The 26964-nt window shown below is 39.1% G+C and overlaps 1 protein-coding gene across 1 annotated transcript in view; it reads right to left on the reverse strand.

Moving 5' to 3' along the window:
• The window catches only part of fancc (FA complementation group C), a 33165-nt gene extending 7382 nt beyond the window's left edge, over window positions 1–25783 (reverse strand). Inside the window, exons 1-12 of the mRNA XM_085425818.1 lie at window positions 25638–25783; window positions 23261–23491; window positions 17768–17855; window positions 17538–17632; window positions 10237–10344; window positions 10080–10138; window positions 9329–9493; window positions 8886–9039; window positions 5601–5656; window positions 5394–5493; window positions 3903–3978; window positions 627–726 (exon numbers count right to left, since the gene is read on the reverse strand). Of these exons, the coding sequence (XP_085281944.1) occupies window positions 627–726; window positions 3903–3978; window positions 5394–5493; window positions 5601–5656; window positions 8886–9039; window positions 9329–9493; window positions 10080–10138; window positions 10237–10344; window positions 17538–17632; window positions 17768–17855; window positions 23261–23458 (1199 nt within the window). The 5' untranslated portion in view covers window positions 23459–23491; window positions 25638–25783. The remainder of the gene's footprint in view (window positions 1–626; window positions 727–3902; window positions 3979–5393; window positions 5494–5600; window positions 5657–8885; window positions 9040–9328; window positions 9494–10079; window positions 10139–10236; window positions 10345–17537; window positions 17633–17767; window positions 17856–23260; window positions 23492–25637) is intronic.
• Window positions 25784–26964: the final 1181 nt, after the last annotated feature.

Consider the following 26964-nt stretch of genomic DNA (forward strand, 5'->3'; position numbering starts at 1 on the left):
ATCATTAGAGCTCTCCTCCTCATCTTCCCTCTCTCCACTTGGCTTCCAAATAGGAACAGCAGCAGCCCTCTGCAGGGCCTTGGCAGCTGCAACTTTGCTTGGAGCAACACAACACACTACTTTCCCACCGCTGGCTCCGAACAATGTTTTGGGAATTTTGCACTCAACTCCAGAATGAGGCGACAGTGGGGATAATGGGCCCTGTTAAAAACCGCAGCTGAAGGGCATCAAGTCATCCGTCTCCGTCTCCACGACATCACCTAGTTGATGTTCTTTTAATCAGAAACCCCTATTCTCTTTTTTCATGAATCCCAGACTAAATAGTCTACTTTTCTCTGTTTCGTTATATCTTTTTTCTACTCTATCCACTTCTTCTCCACTCATTTTCCCACTCACTTGTATTCTCCACAGTTCTCTCTTTCCTAAGCTAATAGCCTCTAATGAATGCTTGGAGAAGCTACGCACTCCTCCAGGACCTCTGTACTGTGAGGCAAGGGAAAAATATCTGACTAACCACCCGCTCAACAAGAGCTAATGGAAATAAGAACACCGCACAGGCATTCAGTAGGGTGGTGGAAGCAGGCACACATTAACACATTCTCTCCGCGAGCCATTCTCACTCTAACCTGGTGCTTCTGCCGTCTCCCTCCTCTTCCTCCTCTGTCAGGCTCTGTAATGAGCTGCTCAGCCAGTTCAGGTGATTTCTCCAAGCCCCCTGAGGCATCTCTGCAAGAACAGATTCAGATTTAATGACATAATGATGGCTTGTTGCACAAATAATCGCTTCTTACAATCCACTGATCCAAAGCTAACTATTAAGTCAATCTTGAACTAACCATTCAAGAATAATGAAAAATAAGTTTATTATTATTATTAGAAAAGTTATATTACTGAAATATGTGTGTGGTAAATGTAGCACTACAATAACCCAAGAATCAAAATGTGACTCCAACATTTAATTCCCCATAACACCGCAAACTGCTGCAACCAGCAATTATATTAATTATTGATTCATCTGCCAGCTATTTTCTACATTTACGGGAAAATTATTTGGTCTATTGAAAGTCAAAATACAGCAAAAATGGCACAGCAGTTTCACTGAATCCAAAAAGAGATCTTCATAGATAAATTTATTCCCTTAGTTTGAAATAGACGGATAAGAGGACCAAAACCAATAAATATTTGTATACCTTTGACAGCCTCGTTTTAGATTTGTTAAATCTTATCATATTACCAGAAAAAAAGCATGTTCACATATATTAAAATAGATAATATAATTATATTTAGCTAAGATAATAGTTAAGCTTTTTATTAGTAAAATACATAAACAATCCTCCAAATATCTTGCACATTTACACTCACTGGACACTCTGTTAGGTACACCTTGCTAGTGTTGAGCTGAGAACTGCCTTCATTCTCTGTGTTACAGATACAGCAAGGTGCTGCAAACATCGCTCAGAAATTTTGGTCCATATTGACATGATCGCATCACACAATAGCTGCAGATTTTTCGCTTCAAATCACAGATGGTTCTCTCCCTTTCTACCACATCCCACAGGTGTCACGGTTCGGATGTGTGGTAGACAGGGAGTGGACCCAGATGCAAGACTCCAGAGACCAAAAGTAATCTCACAAAGGGAGCTTTATTGCTGAGCTCTTTACAGAAACACAAAGAATCACAGGCCTGAGGTAAGGAAAGGAGCAGGAAGGTAACTAATAAATCTAAAGTCATCAATAACTAAAGTAGAGACACAGATAATACAAGAGGTATCCAACACAAGGATCAGAAAACAAAACTACTGAAATTACAAAAGTAAAAACTCGAGCTCACAACTCATGGAAACTAACAAAAGGTGCTCTACTGAATTGAGATTTGGTGACTGTGGAAGAGTACAGTGCACTCACAGTCATGTTTAAAAACAAAACAAAACAACCGTTCACATTACCTTACATTACCCTGTTGGAAGCAGTCATCAGAAGATATCAAGACTCATTAGAGCAGGCAACATTTTTACAGACTTCTGTTATCTAATTTTGGTGAGCCTGTGTGAACTGTACCCTCAGTTTCCTTTTCTTAGCTGGCAGGAATAGGACCCAGTGTGGTCCTCTGTTGCTGTAGCTCATCTGCTTAAAGGTTTGATGTTTTGTGTGTTCACAGATACTTTGGTTGTAAGGAGTGGTTATTTCAGTTACTGTTACTTTCCTATCTGCTCAAAGCAGTCTGGCAATTATCCTCTGACTCCTGGCATCAACAGGCGTTTTCACCCAGAGAGTTGCTGCTCACTTGGTATTTTCTCTTTTTTGGACCAATCTCTGTAAACTCCGGAGATGGTTGTGTGGGAAAATCTCATTGGAACATTTTCTGAAATCCATATGACATCCAGAGTCCCTTAAATCAGCGGTCCCCAACCCCCGGACCGGTACCGGTCCGTGAGTCGTTTGGTACCGGGCCACGAGAGTTGAGGCTCGGGTGTGAAATTTATGGTTTTCAGGGTTTTTAATTGTTTTTTATTGTTATTTTTATCCTTAACTCTGTTTCCCTGAGTCTTTTCCCGTGTGTTATCAATAAATCTTCTTTTTTTTGGTACCGGTACTGGTTTTATTTTGTTGTATTTATCTGTGACACCTTAAAGGCCGGTCCATGAAAATATTGTCAGACATAAACCGGTCCATGGTGCAAAAAAGGTTGGGGACCGCTGCCCTAAATCACTTTTCTTCCCCATTCCGACGCTTGTTTTGAACTTCAACAGGTTGTTTTGACCATTTCTAACTGCATACCAATACCAAACAGCTGAACAGGTGTACCTGAAAAGTGGCCAATGAGTGTAATTTCAAAGCAGAAATGGCCCAACTGTGATTACTTTCTTGTGCTTTTCAGGATTCATTTTAACTGCTGTTAAAATAGTTTTTTCACATTGCATTGTAAAAAATTGATTTCCCACCGCAAACCAAATTTTTTCACAGAAACGCAGTCCAAATGACACCTGAGGTTGACAAACAAACTTGAATAAATATTTCAAATACTTGTCAGCGTGATCCAAGTTTTTTCCCAAGGCTGTGTTTTAACAATGCAATGCTAAAATGTAATTCGTGGCTTTTTCAGAGAGGGCACGAATCATAATAAATCCTCAAATCTTCTACTTTTCTCAGTACCATTTCTATTCAGTCCCTGGTGAAAAATTGCCCTTCACCACACACACACACACACACACACACACACACACACACACACACACACACACACACACACACACACACACACACACACACACACACACACACACACACACACACACACACAGTAATAATTAACTCTGAGTTCTGGCTGGGCTCCAGCGTGTCCCTAAATGGCTCCATTCATGTAAATCATTCCTGCCTACAGGCCAGTCTGGGCACACACTGATAAGCTTACTGCTCCGTTTTGCTCCTGCACTCACCTACTGTGCATCTCTTTAATTGTAAAGATTCCCAAACACAAAAACTGTTAGCACAGTGATACACATCCAGCATAGATAATACTGATCCTTTTTGATAAGACAAATAAAAATGCTTTGTGTGTTTATGTATGATGACCCATATTTTCATTTGTTCATTTTTATAAAAAACAGGAAAACAGCTATCCCAATAACACAGGCACTGACACCTAAGCCTCCGTTTCTTTTCAAATCACCATTTTTCATGTCTGACATAAAAGGCTTCATAGTTATAAACTAACTACTATTGATTAGCAAGAACAAGACGCACAAAAGACCGTTCATTCTGCTGCAGGAAAACTGTTTACACAGTGATAAAGCGTAACTAATCACGGTCTTCTTCACAGTGATGGGTTTTGTGCATAGTGTCAGAGTGAAACATCCAAAAGCAGACGATGACGCACACAACATGTGTGTCTGCACACTGACCTGATGGCATCGTCAAGAGGGGAACCAGCAGACTTGAAGGCGACTGTGGGAAGAAGGCTTTCACAGATATGCTTGTCTGAAACAACACAAAGCACATTTTTACCTGAGCTTCATCAATGTAAATCACAGTTTCCTTCAACTCATGCATCAGTGTGCTCTGAAAGCCTGAAAAATGGCATTTTGAATGGGAGGCTGTGTAACAGTGATACAGTTGGTGCTAATGTGTAATGTAGCGTGTAATAGGTAGCGTTTTGTGCAGGGTGACTACAGCCATTAAAATCGAGGCCACTGTAAATGCACTATAGCACTGCCATCTAGTGGTTAATAGAGGTGAAAAGAAAGGAAATGCTCTACTCACAAAGCTGCATAGCAGATAATACATCATCCCTACATAGTAACACATCTGTTTTCTGGAATGGCTGACATGTAAGTGCCAGATTATTCCTTACAGTCCCACAAACTGTTTGGATGAATGCTCCCCAAACAGTGACAGAGAACATGTGTCAGCTGAGGGCTGAGAGTTTTAGCAAAAGTTGGAAAGTACACAGTGACACAGAAGTGTAAGAGCTCACAGTGGTTTCCACATTTATCTGTACAGAGTTATTACCTGCAAACTGATGATGTGAATTCATTGTCTATGATGCAGGGGTGTGAAATGTGCTGTGTTAGGTGTGAGCAGCAGGTTCCCAGCTGGAGTTCAAGTGATAATAAAGTGGAGGATTCATCAAGTAAGTGATTTTTCCTGCAGCTCTAGAGGTAATTGCTTGTCGACTGCTGTGTTTGTGTATAACCCTCAGGTTTAAAAGTACCCTTTCTTTAGTTTCCACGCTAGATAAGAATCACTGGAGAAAATCTGCTCGACACCTACAATCCTGTGAAAGAGAAAGTTTTCACAGGACTCCATACGGCCTGCTGAAAAACTGTGATTCAGTAGCTTGTAGAATCACCTTTAGCAGCAATAAGCTGAAGTGATCATTTTCTGTATGACTTTAACAGGCTCTCACATTGTCATGGAGAAATTTAGTTCTTTTTATGACAATGCTTTAACTGAGTGAAGTTTGTGGCAAATAATTTATGCAAAACTCTCTTAAGGTCCTGTCACAATTTGACTGGACTTTGAGCAGCACCTGGACTCTCTTCTTTTCCCTTCCATTGCAGATTTTCCGCTGTGACTGAGATCCCTGTCCTGTTGCAAGCCCATATCATCACCTCTCCATCACCGTACTTGGTATGAGGTTTTGTGCTGATCTGCTGTGTTTTGTTTTTTTTTGTGCATTATGGCCAAATATCTCGATGTTGGTCTCAAATGTCCAAAGGACATTGTTGCAGTGTTGCAAGTGTTGTGGTTTGTTCAGATGCAACTTTGCGAATCCAAGCCTTTGTCAAAATGTTTTCAGTAACTAGAGATGAATAGACTGAAATAATCTATTAGTCAAATGACTGTTTGCAGTGCTGCAAGAAACAAACATGTATGCATTTATTGTAGCTGACCTGAGGCTTCAGCAGTGCCAGTTCCCTCAGGAAACACTTGGTAAAGGTTTGGACCAGAGTCTTAACAGACTCATTTCCTTCGGCTTGCTTAAGGATGGACCTGCAAAGTACACGTTCAGTAACAGCATATCACTGTAATATTCAGTAAGCACCAGAAATATATACTGACTTTCTACACAAACATAACATATTTCAGCCAGAACTCACCTAAAGATGTCATTTACAACCAAGAATATTGAGCAGTGCTGAGCACAAGCTTTAGGCTGAAACACAGAAACACACAAAAATTTAAATACTTCACAAATGCTAAAAAAATAAAAAAAATAAAAAAAATAAAAAACCCTACCAATCCAATCCATACAGAAATTACTGACAATAAATACATGCTCCCATTAAACCACTTTGAATGTTTGTCCAGAATACTGACCAGAAGGTGTCACTGTTGAATCACCCAGAAACATTCTGCTTTTAAGCCTCAGTTATCCTTGTTCTCACTCTCTCCTCATTAAACACTCAGTTTACCACTCTGTCAGCCCTTCCTTCACGTACACACAAACACCCCCACACACAATTACTTTCTCATCTCCTCCTTAAATGCACTCATCATGTGTTTTGGATTTAACACATTCTTAAACGCCCCAGCACAAAAATTTAACAGCTGCACTGTTCATATTTTCTAGTCCCTAATTATCCTCCAACCCAACACCCATCTTATATAAGGACAAGCACTTCACTATGGGGGAGAAATGGCTTTATTCCTGCAAAATAATGTGCTAGTGGAATGATACAGAAGGGATGCAGATAGGAGTAAGCCTTTTAACTTATTTAATTTACACATAGCCAATTTAGAGCTACCACTTGTGTCAGTATTTTAAAAAAAATGTAGCTCACCGTTCACTGTTTGAATTAAAACACTAATAGGTTAGAACTTGATTATTTAAATAGGGTGCTAAATTTCATTTCCACCAGTTTAGGCAGACTTTTAACCACACAAAGCGCCAAATTATGAGACCAATTACATTCACAGAAATAAACAGCACCGCCAAGTGTTTATGTGGTGTAATTACAACATCTTGTAACAAAGTGATTTTATTCTTAGTTTTATAACATGTGTGTTTCTTTTCTCTCCTCTCAGTTCAGAAGACACCATTAACCAGCCTGTTTGCACGGGTATGGAATTCCATAGAGTTTATGTATAACAGTGTACATCTGCATATTATGTGGGTTGCATGCCAACATGCATGCATGCATGTGAACTGTCATGGTTTCCGCCTTAGTAAAAACAGATGGGACTTTTTTAGCGTCTTCCTCCATACCTTACCACTAACACTTCAAGGAGGGTCAATTACAGCACACAACAAACATTCTGTTTTTGGCAGTCAGACCCAGGAAGTGAGTGTTTATTGTTATTGGGCCTGCGCTTCTCACTGGATCACATGGGGGTGGGACAAGCCGAAATGAGGAATGTAAGAGTAATTCCATGGTTCCCATTTTTGAATGTAGTCTAAACAAGTGAGCAAAAGAGTTGAGGAGAGACGCAATCCAGTGTGCTTTTATGTCTCACGTTATTTGTATCCCGACAGAATATTACACATTGTATACTCAACATGCACGAAACACGAATCTGAATGTATATATTTGTGTGTAAGGTGATGAAAATCAGAGATCGTACAGCTCTACCAAAAGTGGAGGCACACCTTGTAAAGTACAACCCCTTTAGCAAACAGACATTAACATATACATGAATAATCTGTCCAGGGGTTCCCAAACATACAAACATGCCATTGTAAATCCGGAGCAGAGAAATAAACAGGCAAAAATTACATCCCTTATATACAAAGTTAGTTCAACTGTTTATAAAACTTTCCATCAAAGCAGTCCCTGCAAACTAAAGAGGAAGAAGCAGGAATCTAACCCAGAAGTTAGCAGACACGCACATTTTTGTGCATGCAGTATCAGTGCATGCAAACAAGCATGTCCCTATCTAAAACTGAGAACGTGTGCTTTGCTACCTTGTTATATACACAGCTCAAGTAGACCATCACTCTGTGAAAACAAGAGTGACACAACTGACAAACTTTATCCAAGTTAACTGGAGCAAGATGACAGGTCAAATTTTGTTTCCGAGTTTCACTGACATTTATAACTTCCACTCGGAGTGCAATCAAAGGGCTAGGTAAATAGGATGCCATTCATAACGCGCACACAAGTATTTTATTGTTGTGTACAGATGTTTGGCACAAACAATGTGTAAAAAATGTCTGCTTTAGACACACATCCAGATTCGGGTTGGCACTGTTGTATCTAATTTCAGTGTTTTTCCACAGCTTTCTCGAATTGTCTTGTTTCAGTGACACACTTAATTATTATTGTTGTCCTTACATCTCACTGAGGCTTCACTAATTTGGCAAACAAGTTTTAAATGTGGGATAAAAAAAAAGCAGCCTCTGTTGCCCCTCCTCCCAAAAAAAAGAACACCACTCACTGCTTTTACTTTGTGAGCACTTTGCAGCAACGAGGACGTCATTTTCATCAACCAGTCATAACAATTTATAAATCAAAATCACCTCTGACTGGACATGATCTTAAGTTATATGAACTTAGGAGTGGCCAAGAACTCGAGCGACAGAGAGCTCCGTACTTACCCGGCACAGCAAAGGCTGTGTAGCACAGGCCAAATGATGTGAGATGGGGTTAAGAGCTTGCCAAATTATGTGAGACCCATGCAGCGCAAAGCCAACTGGTGTTAGCCGGGCAAGAACAGTCCATAAAGAGTCACCAAAAAAAGCAAAGGAATGTTTCCCAGAATTATGCATATTATAATCAGCAAAATTTTGCAGCAAGGCCTATATTAGAAGCAGCTAAAACTGCAGCTTAACACATAAGGAGTGTGCAATGATTTCTCATGCGAGCCCCTGTAATTCAGGGCAGATGAGTCAAAGTTTGTGCATAACAAACTAATTTAACAGCAGCAGTATATCACCAATATATGAATAAATGAGGCCAATTCATGCAGCAGTAAAACTGCAGAAAATCTCACAGTACAACAGGACAACATTCTGCACATTCTCTCCAACTCTGTCAACATAAAACAACAATATCCTTAGATACTCGTATTTCATCATAAGTTCGGCTCTTCAGATACAGCACGTATACTTTTTAAAAACTTTTTGGCACTTCTGTGACTGTCATGAACTACAATAGTATTGCCAAATTGTTGCTATAAAATGTAAATGATGGGGGAAAAAAGATGAGACTTGATCTATAGCCCAGCAGACTAGTCAACAATCGTGTCAGGTACGATTTAGATGTAACTGTTTCAAATGTATTTTAAATCAGCTCCTAATTTTCAAATGTTCAAAGTTTACAATATAACTGATTGTCTGGGTTTCAAACTCAGGCTTTGATAGAGAATCATGGGTATTTTTTGATGACGTTTTGTACACTGCAGAATTAAGGTAGAAAATAACTAGAAAACAAACGTTTACCCACCAGCAGTGACTGTGCTACTTGTTGCTCTAGCTTCTGTGGTGTTAACCCTGTAGTTATAACAGACTGCAACAGACTGAGGACTGCTTCTTCCAGGCTGGAAAAGCTGTGATACCACAGAGATACCAAGGCCTGCTCCTCCAATGCCAAACCCTGCCTGGGAAAAGAAGAATAACTTACATCACTGGATGTATATTCCCAGCTGTGAATATTGTGTATATTGTAGATGCATGTATATCACAATCAGATAAAATTCCGGGTTACATTTGGGAAAATCCTTTCTACATCTCAACTATATGAGCCAAGAAATCGCCCTTTGTTTGCCTATGTAATGCTCCAATCTATAAAATACAACAATTAAAATGCTCAATATAGTACAGTAAATACAATGTGATAATGGACTAGGTCATAAAATATTCAGCTTCAAACCCTTAATACTTTACTACCTTGAGTAAGCAGAGGTCAAAGCATTCAGAAAGTCTTCACTGAGACCTTCTGTGACACAAGCCACCGGCCGCTGTAGCAATAGACTAATGAGAGAAGATGCCTCGGGACAAGTGACAATGGGGATGCATGCCTCTGATATATCCACAATCCTGTCACATGAACACCTACATGGAAGATAAGATAGATCTTTATTGTCACTGTTACCAGAACAATGAAACACAGTACTTTACCTCAAGTTAAACATAAACAACTCTGCTATTATCATAGAAAAGACAGAAATCCATCCAGGCTCAAGTTTTATTTTCAGTCCTCCTTTCCACACATCCTATTATTTAAAAATTCACAGTGTGTTGGATTCAAATGTGATTTTAAGTGCACACATAATTATACTAACCATTCTACAAGCTAATACTAACAACTTTGACAAAAGCTATCTATTAGTGTCCTCTAGAGTGGCAGCAGTTAGTCAAAGAGTTAGCTAATATGATGTTAAATGACTGATTACATCACCATCCCTGGATCTAAACTGTGAGGATTTGTTATTTTCTCTGCTGTATATAAATGCTAATAAATACTTTTATTAGCCTTTATTAAAGATAGTTTCAAGAAGGTTTTATATAAACTATGATGATTAATTTTTTCACCATTTTACAACATTTTCGTTAAGAAACAAAACAACCCACTGATGAAATATGAATGGCACTTATCCAGCTGGTCTACATATTTTATTTATTTATTTTTCACATTTACCTCTGACTGTTAAATAATGTGCAGCTTTGTCCAACGTTTTCCTGCAGCAGCGCCACCTTCTGAAAAGCCGGTCAAAGCACAGTTTACATATAAAGCATGTTAAATTCAATATCTTTGTATGTAATGAATGATACCAACAGAAACAAAGCAATAATACCTTTCTCAGGACTTTAAGGTGGTACTCTTTAGCTGGTACACCCGTACACTTCATTAACGCTTGTGCTGCAGTTTCATCTTCTTCTGTGGAAAGCTGACACAATACTTTCTGTGGAAGGCCAGAAAACACAATGTGAAGAAAAATATATGTACTGTATGCATACAGCCATGTGGAAAAGAAACACCCTTATGGCTTCTATAGGAATTAAGAACGCAAGTAGCAATCAGGTGCTGCTAATAAAAGATTGGTTTGGTGGTCTGCACCATTCAAATGTGTGTTTACAGAATCTTCTCGGGAACGGACATCCTTGCCAACCCACTGCTCAATACTCTGGAAAGTTCCCAAAAAGTGTAAGAGCTTGAGCTCAGGCTCTACTAGCCTTAGTTAGAATGTAAATGTTAAAGCTTATGAAAGGACAATCACAAAAAGCCTGAACAAGCATGGCTGGTTTAGAACTGCTACCAGAAGAAAGCCTTACGCCTCTAAAAAGATGGCACCATTTAGGTTTGCAAAATTTCACCTGAACAAACCACAAGCCATCTGGAACAATGTCCTTTGTATATGAGACAAAAAATAAAGATGTTAACAAAAAACATCACATTTCAGCCTAAATCTGTTATATTAACTGTGAAATACAGTGATGGACAGGTGGTGATCTGGGCTTGTTTTGCAGCCACAGAACCTGGGCACCTTGCATCAAGTCAACCATGAATTCCCCCTGTATACCAAAGTATTCAAGAATCACAGGCAGTCTGTACAACAGCTAAAGCTTGGCCCAAACTGGGTAATGGAACAAGATGGAACAAGATGATGAGACAAAACACTTGAAACAAATGGACAACAGAATGACTGAAAAAGAAAAGAATCAAGGTTTTGCAGTGGCCCAGTCAAAGCCCAGACCTCAATCCAATTGAAATGCAATGGTGGGATCTTATGAGAGCTGTGCATACACAAATGCCCACAAACCTCAATGAATTAAAGAAATGCTGTAAAGAAGAGTGGGTCAAAATTCTTCCACAATGATGTGAGAGACTGATAAAGTCCCAGAGAAATGATTACTTCAAGATTTTGCTGGTAAAGCTTGTTCTGCAAGCTCATGAATCAAAGGGTGTACTTAGTTTTTCACAGGACTGCAGAGTCCAGTGATTTTTTTTTCTTTTGACTGTACGTGCATCACAATATAACAAGACTTTGATACAATTTTCCAAACCCTAAGATCCATAACATCAAAGCTAATTAGTTACTGGAATATAGGATGACTCTACTGGCATCACATCATTTGAAACACATGAGTGGAGAAAAGGTATTCCAGTAAGTGAGACTGTATGGACAGCATATGAGCAACTTCAGAGATGAACATTCCTTCTTACAGAGGGCCTTGGTGTTTTACGAGAATTTTTTAAAAGGGGCCTCATCATACACTGATAAACTAGACTAATAAACTCAGCTGATTCTGGTCTTCAAAAAAATGCTGGTCGTAATCAAGGAACAACAGGAGGGAACACAATGCTCATAGTGTAAGGCACAATGCTACATGAGTAACTCTCAAACCGCTTTCAATAAAACAGCAAAACTGCCAAGATGTACGATTTCTCAAAATATTTAATAAATATGTCACAGCAGAAGAAGCGTTGAGACATATCGCCTTGTTTTTACTTTCAGTGTTGGCATTTAAAATCCAAAAGTGATGCCACACAGCATTCAGTGGTCTCGTGAATGATACGCTGAATTTTTGACAAAAATATTCTTCAGAATTCCTTCAGAAGTGCTTGAAAACTCAAAGATCCATAACATGAAATTAGAGATTGATTTAAACTTTAGAAATCCCCTCAACTCAACCACAGATTTGACATACTGTTGCAGGCTGGAAAGTGAGATCCAACAGAAACAGCCAAAGCCTCACATCTTCACTAGACATAGAGCTGCAGTAAAAACAGAGAAACATCTATACCACAAAGAACCAATCCCCTAAAACTACAAACAGTGTGCGCTTAACAATAGATAAGGAGAAAAGGAGACTTTGGAGCACAATTTATAAAGAAAAGAACTCAAGTGAAGCAGAAAAACAGAAACCAATGTAGGGATGCTGCAGCGTTGTTGGTGAGGATGTGTGGTTTCTTTGGCAAAGCCCTACAACACGCTAAGATGCTTACCCTCCACATAGTCGCAAAAAACAACCCAATAACTACCATCTGAGAGCCCTCAAACTCTGCACATTGAGTGCATAAAAAAAACCGATCAATCTTATCCCACCCTTGGTAAGGAGGCACAGTGAGGCTGGGGAATGAGAGGGAAGGGAGGCTGGTTAGAAGAAATATCAGAGGGACACTGGAATGCACTGCGATGGCTGCAGTTTAAAAGTCATAAGCAACTAAGTTGGCTTTGGGGACATTGACTGCCATTGCTGCCATAGAAATTATCCCTCCATAAATCTAAAATTAAAACAGAGGATGTAGAAAAATGCACAACGCAAAGGCTTGGGTTGTTTTTGATGGGTGTCTGTTAACAATTACTAAGCCATGACTGAATTCTCCCAAAACCAAAGAAAGACTGAAGTATAACCTCAGATGGTCAAAACAGCAAAGACAAAAAAAGAAGACGAAATGAAGGATAAGAGTGCAAAAAAGGCTCATTATAGAAAATAATAAAGAGAGAAGCAACTGCCCTCAAACCTGGCACAAAGACAGCTACAGGAAAGAAGCAAGAGCAATTTAAGTTTTCCACCAAAATGGCCAAATGTGTCACTTTTGACCCCATAAACCTTGTGTATATGGACATTTTAAGACATTGATTTTTGAAAGAAAATCATTTGTGTCATGTAGCCAACTCAGATTGAAAATAAAAGTTTTACAAGAAACACCCCTTTTAAATTCAGCAACTTTTATGATATAGTTTTAGCTTTTTGATTCTTTTCAATGCACTGATTCTTTTTTAGACTGAGCTTCCCTTTTGTTGACACATTGGTCATGATTTATGCTATGATAGGAAAAGAAAAACAAAATCGTTAGCAAGTAGACAAAATAACATTAATTATATTCCTTTATTCTAAATTTTAACTTTTGACTTTAAGGGAAAAGTATGACAAAGTGCTTTTGGTAATTAATTGTAATTATAAATCCACCCACCCTTCCGCTTCATCCCAAATGTGCTTTATTGGACTGAGTTTGGGAGAATTTCTAAACAAAAATTGAGACTCATCAGACCAGGCAATGTTTTTCCAATCTTCTGCTGTTCGGTTTTGATAAGCCAGTGTGAACTGTAGCCTGCGTTTCTTGCTCTTAGCTAAAAGGAGTGGCACCCGGTGCGGTCTTCTGCTGCTGTAGCTAATCTGCTTCAAGGTTTGATGTGCTGTGCGTTTAGAGATGCTCTTCTGCCCACATTGGTTATAAGAAATGTTGAGTGGTGAGTTGCTGTTGCCTTCCTACTGGATTGAAGCAGTCTGGTTATTTTCCTCTGACATCAACAAGATACTTGTCCCTAGTTTTTTGTATAGTTTTTTTTTTTTTTTAAATAAACATTTTCTCTAAACCCTACAGATGGTTGTGCAGGGAAGTCCCAGATGATTAGCAGTGTCTGAAATACTCAAACCAGCCCATCCGACTTCAAGAGCCCCATTTCCATTAGTAACTCCTCTGATTGACTCACCATGGATCGCCAAGGTTTCCAGGGTTTTCCATTAGGTTACCTGCTCGGCTGTTGTTCCAAGCGATGCGAGCAGGCACTAAAAAAACGTTGTCACACTGCATGCCACCGATTGCCATGCTATGCAGCACTGCTATGACAACGACAACGTACATTAGGTGGTACTCGATTATAATAGAAAATTGGTCAAACCAAGTAGGTACTAATGGAAAAGAGGCTTTAAATCAACCTTTCTTCCCTTTTCTGACACTGAGTTTGAACTTCAGCAGGTGGTCTACATGCCTAAAGCAATTGAGTTGATATGTGATTAACTGACGAGATATTTCTGTTAATAAGTAGCTGAATGGGTGTACCTAATAAAGTGTCAGGTGCATATTCATTTTACATGCCCAGTATTCTTGCAAGCCCTACTCATAGTTATTTCTATTAATTCTATAATTATTAATTCTGACATGAGAATGCATGTGTCTGTTGGTGGCCATTTAAAAGTCACAGTCTTTAACGCTTAGATATGTTGTTTGTGTATCAAGTAGAAAACAAACAAGCGATGAAACGATGAAAAACTCTTCCTCATAAATAAAAGGAAGAAATGGAAAAGAGAATCTCAGTCAATCGGGCAATGACACCCAAAAAGAATCAGATAAATGGAGACAAAGCTACTTTCATCTTCAAATAAAAACACATAAAAGGAGCCAGTGTTAGCCAATAATAAGAAATATGTTTTAAAAGTGAAGTAGCCACTGTGGCTCCAGGGCCAAGCTGTGGTTCACTCTGTTTGAGTCACTAAAGATAGACATCAAAGATTAAGATATCAAACGGTTCATCTTCTGTCCCTCTAATATTATACTCTCATGCTCTGCTTATCTGTCATCTCCTCAAAGCTCATGCCATGGTAGTGCAGCACTGTGTGGTCTCTCTGCAAGTACAGGATGTCGAGAAACAGACCAATTGAGTTAATGACTATCTGACATAGCCTACAGCTATAACAGGAATTCTTCAAACCCAGTCAGAACACTCAGATGTGGGGAAAAGAGGCAGACAGGGAGGGGTGAGGCAAAGACACATGGGAGAAAAGGCTGAGTACTCTTAAGTACTATCATTTTTTTAATAATAAAAATAGAAATATATGGCTACTAACATTACACACAGTAGCAGGCAGGCAAAACACACATATTAGTGCAAATACTCAAATGTGCATGCACAAACATGCACAAAAAATAATTAAATTTAAAAAAAAATAAATTAGGTGCCACTTAGCATCAGAAACTCAGCTTATTACAGAGGCAGCAAGAAAACAATGTTGGGGAGCAAGATCAGACAGGGCTAACAGAAAACAGGCTGCTTTCTGCATTCCAGGACAGTCAGCCCAACACAACACAGACACGGGGAGAGACACGGAGACAGACCATTTCTGGCCTAAAACCATACATCTGCCCTGTTCTCCCAGATGGGCCGAGTTGCGGTGAAAAGGTTTTTTTGTTCTTCCCGTTATTCCCGTCTTTTGCGGTAAATGGAAGCTCCTTTTGAGGACAAGAGAAGGACAATGAGGAGCAGCTACAGAGGTGGTTATGTTATGTTATTGTACTTTCAAGTGCTACACAGTACACAATACATGTGAACCATTTTTCTAGAAATGACCTCAGTGAACCCAGCACTGGCTGTCAGTGCAGCTACTACCAAACCATCATGAACAAGCATTACATTACTTTGAAAATACAATGGAAAAACTGGAAAAACTAACCAAGTTGTCTCTAGATTAATTTATGGTTTTATTTACAGTATGGGAAAAAATCTGTAGCCACCCCTAATTTATATTACTTTACTAGGAAAAGCCTCCACCATGTTTTACAGATGGCTGTAAACCACTGAACCTCTCTCCTGACCTCCTTCGTACATAATGACAATGATTTCAACTACCTCAAGAATGGCTTCTTGACAGCCAGCCATCCACTAACACTCTTCAGTTGGGGTCCTTTGTGTCAGGTCTTTGCTAGCTGAGTTTTTTCACCTTTCTTAAAAACATGACTTTTTAGATACTGTTCATCTGCTACAGAAAGTTTTTTAGGCCTGCCACTTTCTGTCCTCCACTCCTCCAGTGTAATCTGATTTTTTTACAATGCACAATACACTGACATATGCATGTGTGATAGGGTGATAGTAAATAAATGAATAAATAAATAGGTTTTTCTAGCTGTTCGTGTAGACGGCACCAGTTCATTCTTTAAGTTACAACTGTTGTAACTGTAACTGAGCGGTTATATCTTCACCATCTATCCATTTTTATTAACCCCTTATCTAAACTGGCTCAAAGTCATGAGGGAGCTGGGGCCTACTCCAGCTGTCATCAGGCTAGAGGTGAGCTACACCCAGGACAGGTCATCTCTCCTATCTAATCATAAACGAGTCTTATTGTTATTTGAGAAAGTAATATTAATCTTCATATCTTAGTATAGTTCACGTACACCTATGTACACAACCACAATGCACACATGCACTCTGCTTCTCCTCTTGCAGGTCAAAGACCCTCTGGAAAAATTTAAAGTTTACTTCCAAGACACTGTTCCAATTAAAAGGATGTTTTATTAGATGAGAAATTAATCCAAGTAATACTAACACACAGATAATCTGGCAAAAATGTGAATGTTCCACATTGTTTATCATAAGCCATCTGTGTGAACCCTCTCAAAGTTGAACACCACAGAATCTTTTCTTCCCTCTGTTCCCGTTCCCTCCTTTGTATGTGCGCCCTGAGAACACACAGTTAACAGGATCCGCTAACTATAATATGAAGGCTGATCCTCCTCTGGTGACAAGAGGCAGTAAAACAGTCCATTTTGATTTGCTTTCAAAATATGTTTTACAGTTTGGGGCACAAAAGCTTAGGCAAACAGAGATCCAATCTACGACATTCATCATCCATGTTCAATTGAAGAGGAAAGAGAGAGCTGGCCATCAAACTCCTATTAAAAGTATATTAGACTGAAAATCTCTTCAGCAGCCCGAAGGCAGTCAAAGAGAGATTCTTTTATGAGTATTTGCTAAAAGAATGATCTGTAACAGCCAAATAATCTGTATGTCAACTCGGTCCAGAACGAATTAGAACATGAATAGCAAACACACCAGGTTTTAATATGATGGCAATAGGAAGGAAAATGCCTAAATGTTATAAAGGCATAAAAACAACTAGTACAATATCAGAATTTTATAGTTCCTTTCGCCTCTATTTTTTCCAGGATTCCTTTTTTGTGATAGATATCTACTCACAGTAGAACTATAACACATATAGTACATGCCACAAGTTTCTATATTAAGTCAACTTGTGAAGTGAACTTGAGAATTTTGGCTTCAGACACGAATTACATCTTCACTGCATATTCAAGTGAAACCATCTTTGTTCCCCTTTGTGTAATATATTTTGTGTCTTTTTCTGACATTCTCACAATAAAATATATCAGGTCACCAGGTCTTAGTGAATATGCTGCAATTATCACTGATAATCACTAAACTTATATGACATAAACAGTCACAGATATACTGAAAAAAAGCACTGAGCCATATACAAAACTGTGACCATCTTCAAAATATATCAAAAGTCAGACCAACTTTTATTAGTAACCTGAATGAGCCACTGATAAAGATTTAAAATGCTAAGTGCGTACCCGTATCCACTGGTTGGCTTTTTTCTCCACAGCATTGCTTGGACGCTCTGAGTACAGTCCCCAAAGACACCCAAGCAGCAGCCCTCTGCTTGTATCTGCAAAAAAATACACCACCACATAACGCATTATACACCATGCGAGAATGATTACCATCATTATTACTTTTATCTGTTTTGGGGCTGTGAAACCCACTAGCGATTGAGTGAAAGTTGTCCAGAAGCTCCACTCACCACACACGGTGACATAAGGATTCCAGCACAGCTGACCCAAAAGCTGGCCTAAGAAGGGCAGCCTCTTCATGGTTTCTGTTGTTGAGCTCTTAGAGGCAGAAAGAGGGAGAGAAAAAAAAGACTTTATACTGTACGTGTTTTTCATTTTCAATACTCTCTTACTTCTGGGAAGGTACATGCAGAAATATGTTTCTAATAGGATGGAAATATGACACAAATGGAAGAAGGACAACAAAGGAAATATCTTTTCATTGTTTCACTGTATTACAGATGTTTGCACCTCGTCACCTGTTTCATTTATCCTTTTAACCTAGCAACACTTTGTCATAACATTAAACATTAGAAGAATCTTATAATCACAATCCTTCCTAATTAGAACTGAGCTGAGTAACAGACACATCAACAGCTGTACAGTATACTGCTCACGCATCACCTTGTTTCCTTTGTTATGGTCATGTCACAACTCCTTCCATAGACTCAACAGTGATAGATACAGAAAACAGAACACATTGCAAAACAGGGCTCTGGTCAAGGGTGCGATACCTGTAAGGGTTTAAGTACTCATGTGTGTGCTTGTTTATCCAGCTCAGAATAACAGACCATGTGATATAGTTCACCTCACAGCCAATTAAAACATCCAGAGATGTTTGGAGCAACAGCAGATGCTGCTTTTGAACTGGAATGACTTTTACACTTGACTTCTTATAACTTTAATTTCTATCCATTTTCATTTAATGGAATATCAAAAAACACTGCCGATACCCTCATATGAACAATAATAAAGCAGAGCTTGTCCCAGTACTTATCTTTTAAGGCCAGAACTAGTTTTACAACTTCTACAAATGGCTCTTTAACAATATCCAGACCTAACTTATAGTTTAGCAAAATATAAATATATCTGTCACAAATTTAATTCATTCTAGTTTTACCTTTGCTAGCAAAAGGCAGAATTTTCATTCAAACTGGAGACTGAGGCTTTGAGCTTAGATTTGGAAAAGAAAATACATATAAATAAACAGGTGTACGCTTCTTTTGCTGTTTTAACTTATTATTTTATGGGTTTACTACATCAACATGATTGCCCGCACTGCGACATGCAGAAAACAGATCAAAGAGATGACGCATGACTTAAATTTACAAGCATGTCTGCACATGTGAGCAGGAATCATGTTTACGTGCATGTGCAAAATTTCTTATTATTCAGCCCATATTAACAGACTATATCATACATTTAACCTCTGGGCTAATTTAACTCTACAGCAAGTCTTTACAGCAGAAAAATCCCACACAGTGATTCTGACATATGCCAGATGTAATTGAAGCAGCGTGCTGTTGCCTAATCAAAGACAATTGCTCTTACTTCACTCCCATGTAGGGCTGAAATAATTTGTTTATTGGAGAAGCTGAATGACAAACAATTAATCTGGAAAACAGATCAACAGGCAGTTAGAGATGTTTACTAGGGTTCTGTTCAAATCTAAAACTCTGAGTAAAAATGTGTGTGGAAATGCAATAGACAATCAAACAGAAGTACAGATGGTGGTAGACACAAGGTGCACTCGAGAAATTCTACTTTCTGTTTTTTGCATGACTTTAGTTTCCAGCTTTTACAGGAAAAAAGACAATTGGAACAAAGTGATTATTGTTCCAATTGTCCAATTAACAATTACCCGCTTTTTTGTTTTGTCTTGTGATATAAATCCGGCCCAAGTTCACTTTGCGGTAGGTTGTTGCATGTGAGGTCTACATCATTTTTTCTCTGGTGAATTATTTTTAGAGTTCAAAGAAATCCGCTGTTGAAAATCTGTTTATTCTAAAGTCATTGACTAACCTTGTAGAGCAAAGTCTCCTATTGAACATGCCTGGGACATGCCGGGTCAATGTGTGCATCAGATACAGCCACAACTAGGGTTATGCCATATCACACTGTCCGCAATAAATGGTAACTGGCCTGTACTTGTAAAGTGCTTTACTTAGTCCCTAAGGACCCCAAAGAGCTTTACACTACATTCAGTCATTCACTCATTCACACACACATTCACACACTGGTGTGAATGTGTACAAATGTTTACATGACTAAAAAAGTGTGATATTACGATATCAAGAATTCAATTCAATTGTATTTATAGCACCAAATCAAAACAACGGCCGCCTCAAGGGGGCAGCCATATGCCGCGACCAGTTGGGGTGAGGGGAGGAAGACAGGACAAGAGACATGCTGTGGATTATTAAGAAGAAGAAGAAGGTTTACGTTTCTTAGCGTACAAAACAACATGAAAAAACCAGCCATGTCTGAAAGTGAGAGCCGAGTGCAGCCTCCAATGAATTAAGTTAATAGGGAGCTACTTTGAAATCTTCCAACAAACAGCAATGCTTTGTGAGGAGGGGGGAAAAGCAGCTGGTGATATACGACCCAAAAGAAAACAAATAGGAACAAAAAACTATCTTGGTATTTTAAGAAAAATAAATCTGCACATTTAAAAAACACACCACCCTGTTTTTTTTTTGTTGTTGTTTTTTTAAATCAACAGCACATAAGAGCAGTTACTAATACTGCTGCATATTATTTTACAGTGAACAGTAAGCAGTAAAAAAAGAGAAAATGAACGTTTCTTTCGAAGCCATTATGCATCAATAGTGCTCTTTCCACCAGAATCAATCAGAAAACAAATGCAGAAGTTTCAAAGCAGGTGGGGGGAGGAAAAAAATGAGGCAGCATCAGGCTGATGCGTTTAAAAGGATCACCAGACTGTCAAGGAGACCGATTTGACTCATTCAAGGGGATGAGATCAACATTAATGGGAAGCATGATGATAATAGGCCAATCAGAGTTTCTATAAAACCCCAACTATGCCTAACAAAACCAGCAACGCCATGTGAAACTCAGCCTCTCACACACACTTAGCCTTACCATCAGCTCAACAACCCATGGCAAATGTTGTCTGTGGGCATATGCATGAGCCTTTGCATGCTGCTGGTGCAACTAAAAAGGAATGCTCATTTACAATAGAAACAGCACCATACTCTGTGACTGCACTGACTGAATTCCCACAAGAATAAGCCATCGCGAACAAAGTAATTATCTAAGACTACCAAAGCAAGAATCAGCATCAAAGCCTTGTCAACCATGTCCCTAATTGTGAAGTGGGTTTGCATCCATGTGTCTTGTTTTGATTAGGGACAGACATCTCAGACAGAAGTGACTGATTATGTACAAGCGAAACAGCCAATGGGACAAGTTTATAGAGAAGTGAGGTAACACTTTTGTCCCTGACATCATTGATCCACAGTCGCAATAGCCTTGACAATAAATACCAAAGTTGCTATGTTGATCACATAAATATACACTCACCAGGCACTTTATTAAGTTCACCTTGCTAGAACCAGATTGAACCTGTTTATGCATTCAGAACTCCATTATGAGACTCAGCAAGGTGTTTCAGAGATTGAACATGGTAGCATACAGCTATTAACACAGATTTTTTGGCTACACATTCATAATGAAAGTCTCCTGTTTCCAAAAGTGCTCCATTAAATTGAGATCCTGTAACTGTAGAGACTATTTGAGTGCAATAAACTCATCATCATGTTCAAGAAACCAGGTTGAGGTGATTTGAGCTTTTTAAAATCAGGCTAGAAAGCACCCTTCAAAGGATGGGTACATTGTGGCCATAAAGGGATGGACAGGGTCAGCAACGATATATAACATATATAAAATAACAATGCCAAGAAAATATCCACCACACATCTGTTGCTAGGTTTGGACTTCAGCACATCTCTTTGACCATGCCTACATTCCTAAATGCACTGAGTGGCTGCTATATCATAGATATGATACCTATTATTTTATATTGTGATAAATTACATACTTGTGTTTACAAGTACACCCAACAACATCCTCCCTTCATGTTACTTTAGTGGTCCAGGATTTTCTGATCAACTCCTTTGAGGAGTGATGTAATAATGCATCTGTAGTGTAGCAGGCATGTTTAAAAGAGGACTTGTACAACAGATAGCAGGTGCACATATTTAAACACTTGACATTTGAGGTGAATATGATCGCTTATTTTCTTGTTCAGGGATAAAATAAAACAATGAATATACTGTATGAAGCTAGAGCCAAAATTCGGCTTGGCATAAAGATTAGAAATAGGGGAATGCAGCTAGCTGAGCACCCTCCAAAATTCACCCAAATCCCAGCTCAGCAGCTGATTAATCTCATTCATCCTTTCTAAAATGTAGGAGCAAAATAGCAACATCACAGTGATGGATACAGTCACACTAGCTGTTAAGGTAATTAACCCGTCTTCTGGCTGCAGCTCCAGATGGATAGAGATGACAGCAGCAGTGGTCTTCTCATCCAAGATCTCGATAAGTGAAAACGCATACCTCCTAAAATGCAACTATTCCATTATGCAAGGCAACATCCTCCACTGTTCTAATCAAGTGTAAACCTGGAAATTAACAATAACTTGGAGTATTTTTCATCTCAGACCATAAGCCACAAGAAAGTTGTTAAGTCATCAAGGGATGTAAAATGCTGCCAAGAAGCAGGCTATCCTCAGCTGGTCTTTTATGAGCCAACTGCCAGTAAAACGGATTTCAAGCCAATTAAGCTATACCATTCTCTCTCTTTGAATCCGTGCCATCATTCTACACACACTGACACCTCGGCATGACATATACCCAGAATAATGTTAACGGAAAAGAAGAAAGACTGAGAAAAATATCTAGAAAAATATGGGGCTAACCCCAAAACCAACAGGGAAGAAGAAAGACAGGCAGACATGGGACTGTTTCTGACTATTATCAAAGTGTTGCGGTAAAACATATGGAGTACATAGCATCACAAATTAGATCCTGAAAGGACACTATGACTCATGAGAGGACTCCTTTTGCAAGAAAAGCGGGTCACAAGAACCCGTGAGAGGAGAAAAAGCTGGAACGAGGCAAAATGACCATACAGAAACACCGAAATCTCACAGCGGCCATCCTGTCCCCTTCCCAAATTTGCTGAACCTGATACTGGGATACATTAGGTTAGCACTGGAGGTCCCAGTGCGGCTATTACCTGACTAACTCAACATCGCAGTGCTGCCAGCCAGACATACACAGCCTGTCCACAGCACAGAGCAGCTTCTGTTAGCGGGCTCCTAACGATGGACTCATGTTCATGCCCTGGCTCTAAAAGGGAGTGAACTCGCATACGGGGCGTGATTTTTAAACTAACTTAGCGCTTCGTTATTCAGATGGCTGCTTGGCTGTTCAACCTAGCTGATTAATTGTTCTGTTCTATTTCATCAGATAAGGCGTTTGGAGCCCATTAAGCACACCTCTTAAAATATACAGAGCATTAAATCAGACTGAACAAGCATCTAAGAAGTCTGGTGTAGGAACAAGACCATCCATATTTGTCAGAAACATACACCTCAGGCTTATACCTGCAGCTTGACAAAGTTTACATGGGCCCCACTGTACACTTTTTGTGCTTACCATGCTGTTCACTTGTGTAAGAAGCTGGTGGAGGAAATCCCTAAGTCTGCTCATATGTAGGCAGGTGTCTTTCTGCGTGTCCGGACTGTCAGCCTGGCCCCATGCCACTGCTTTGTCCAGCCAGAACTGCATCTCCTGGTCATTCAGCAATGGCTCTTCAGTTTGCAGGGGCTGGCTCAGTGGCTGCTGCTCAGACATTTGGCTGCTGGTCAATGAAAATTTACTGAGGAGCTAAGAGTGGAAAGATAAACAAAAAAAAAAAGGTAAAATCCAAATATTACACAGAGAGTATCTTATAATTTGTTCTTTATCATTTTTATTGGTACTTTCATTTATATACTATTTTTACATTTATGATCTTGACTTTGTGCAATGATTTAAAGCATATTAGCAGAATCTCTAAATGTTTTAAAGAAATTCTGTTTTGTATTGTGGAACTGGGCCACCCAAGACACTTAACCTGTAAACAGTGTTGAACACGGAAACTCCTTTGAAACCAGAACCTTCTTGCTGTGAGGCAACAGTGCTAACCACCACACCAACGTGCTGCCCTGTATTGAAAACATTAATCCAAATATATCAGTTAATAATTTCAATCTGCCAGTGTTATTGCTGTGCTCTTCTTTAATATGTGTTCCAAAACTTTGTAGCACAGGTGGCACAGGGGGATAATCCAATAACAAGCTGAATTTACAACAAGCAGAAAATAAATTGAGGCAAATCCGATTATGATAACCTCTCGGCGATCAGGCCTACTTGCACACACATTCATGACAACCTACTGAAAAATAAACAGCACATTCTTCACCTTTTATGAAGACGGGGAGAGAAAAAAACGTGTGTGGGGTGTGTGTGTGTGTGTGTGTGTGTGTGTGTGTGAGGATGTGTTTCGTGTCTGTAAATAGCCTGCTGAGAATGGTGTGTGTATTTGTTGTTTTTTGCTATAATGACGGGTCTGCGTGGGACACCACAGAGTTGTGTTTTATGATCACGTCGTTACACACGATTTGTTTAATGTCTTGCCATCATCTCTGCTGGAAAGCCCCTATGGCTCGCTGATGTGAATATATAAATACTCATTTTCAGGCAGGAAAAAACCCAGACCAAATTAGGAACAAACACCCCTTGTTGACTTGTGTCTAAGGGGCTCCATTTTTCAGTACAGTAGAATTGAAAAAGAACTACGTGCTTAATAACTAAAAGTAATGATGTCACCCACAATTTCTATCACACAGGCAGCTACCTGTGCACAGGAACATGCTAAAAACTGTGGTCACACAAAGTTGTTGGTCCAAATGCATGTCAGAAGAAATATGTACATGCACAAGCACACTCGTCAGCAGCTCTGGTGTTGGCTGAACACATTTTGGAGCAGGAACGAGATGTGACTGGTCAAATATTTTCTTTGAAGATTTGTTAAACTAAGCTTGTGGACTTTGGGTTACTCTGCGTTTGCTGTTCCAATTATGAGATTGTTGACATTATTTCAGTATAATCAAATCAGTCAAACATCACTTCTGGCAAATTTACTTCTGTATGCTCAAGTATGTCATATTTAAAAACACTTGGAATAACTGAGAAGGGCTGTCACAATATTAGTCTTGTTAAAGAGTTTAGAATAACAAAGTAATGCATTTATTCATTTTAACCAGTGTAGACAAAGCAACAAGGGCCATGGAGTAACTTAATAAGTGGAAAATTATGTGAATTATATGCTATTACTTTCACCTCACCAACTGCAAAATGTTCAACTGTGCAAAAAGGCTTATTAGTTGGGTTGCAACAAAGCATTCTCATACTTAATATATTAGCTAGCAAAACATCTTCATTCATCTGTAATTCGCAAAGAATTTCTACAAAAGGGCCATGCTTTTTTTGCAGCTGAAAACTAAGTGGAAACCAAAGAGAGTTTGGTACTGACAATCCATTAATCTAATTTTAATTTCAGCAACACATCGCTACTTCCCAAAGTGATCTATTAATAATAATAATAATTAAACCACCAAAATCATTAAATTTATTGTAAAACACAAAATAAAGGCAGGTACTCCCCCAAATTGAGCTGTACCTGTCAGTTTCCAAACACAGAAGCTCAACGGCTTGAATGCAGTAACTACGCCACACCACATGATGTCAGTATTTCTGCCGCTCTGCACTTAGGTACACATGCTGAAACATTGTCACTTCAGTGTTAACACACAGAATAACTTCGAATTACAACTCCTATGCCAATCGGTTTCATACTGCTGCATGAGCCCAGCGCTGATTTTCTTCCTTCGTAGCCCGCAACTCCTGGTATTTCAGCTGTTCGCTAATTAACTAAACCACTCTACAGTTACACGTCAATTTGCTCCTGTAGTTTCAAATTACGACTTGCCTGTAAATGAGACGTATAGCCATTAGACTAAAATCTCCACGGAGCAGAAGTCAACTGTATCCAATCATTCTTTATGACTTCGGAGAAGAAGGAAAGCTATTTGTGACTCGATGAAAACAAACTGAACTTCCCTCTTCAACCGGGGTTCCGCGTATGGAAGAAGACAATTGGCTGGGCTCGACGTCACCCGCGAACTTCCTCTCCGCACTGCCAGGTGGGAAATTGAGTCATATGGCTGAACGCTAAAATATTATCTGATAATGGCCTCGGCACACTGCAAAGACTGAAGTATGAGCAATGTTCCCTCTAATTTTTCACGTGTCTGAGCGAACACACAAACTCCCTGAGCGGTCCCTTGGACCACTGTAAGCAACATTAGACGTGTGCACTGTGGTCACGCCAGCATCGAATCCATCCAAGTTACATGGTTTATTAATATAACCAAATTACAGCCTTCACATTTATGTTAGACTTCTTTTAATTAACTGCTTTAGCCCACTTAGAATGAAAAAAAAAATCTTGTTCATGACCTGTGCAGTATGTTAACACTATTGGAAGTAAAAATAACATGAAGTCCAATTTTGAAAACACAACTTTCTTTTCTTTTCTTTTCTTTTTTTTTTTTATAAAGCTCTGACTTGTATTATGAGTATGAGTCTGTGGTCTCGGAGAGAGTCCTGTAACTCTCTGTCTGCAAAATACAGTATATAATGACCAATGTTGGGCAATTAATTATATAGTTACTTCTTCAAAACAAAGTTTTTTGCAGCTGTTTACCTAAAAATGCAGCCAAGGCGTTTTTTGTTTTTTTAAAATAAACATTTCAAACTATTTACAGAACAATCAGGTGTTCTGCATCAAATTTGCCACACAAATTATTTGTGCCACTCCAACAAATAATTTCTGTCCACTATGAGATAAAGGAGAACAACAACAAAAAAAAAACTGGTATAAAGTCCACACTTTTTCCATCAATTGTCCTGATCGCATCTCCAATGGTTGTACACGTTGTCGTTAACGTGGCTTTACTCCACATCAGCCGCTTTGCTAGCTAAAACACCGGCGTTGGCACATAAGGACGCTGTCATAGCCTGTCAATGATGTTGATTAGCTGCATAGATGTGAATGTGAATCGCATGATTGGCTGGACTATGGGATAAGGTGGCATCGTTCTGATCCCATACTGGAGCAACCAGTCACTTACTAATACTGAAAACAGAATTGTTAACGTATTTATTTTAATTTCAATTCAGGTTAGATATTTTTTTGTGCGCAAAGCAGATTTTCTGTGCGCAGAGACCGTGCCAGCAGTGCGTAATTGCGAACG

This window comes from Rhamphochromis longiceps, linkage group LG12 (genome assembly GCF_057381845.1).
Source record: "Rhamphochromis longiceps isolate RC_006_pf linkage group LG12, R_longiceps_female_GT1.1, whole genome shotgun sequence".
In the NCBI taxonomy this organism is placed as follows: Eukaryota; Metazoa; Chordata; class Actinopteri; order Cichliformes; family Cichlidae; genus Rhamphochromis; species Rhamphochromis longiceps.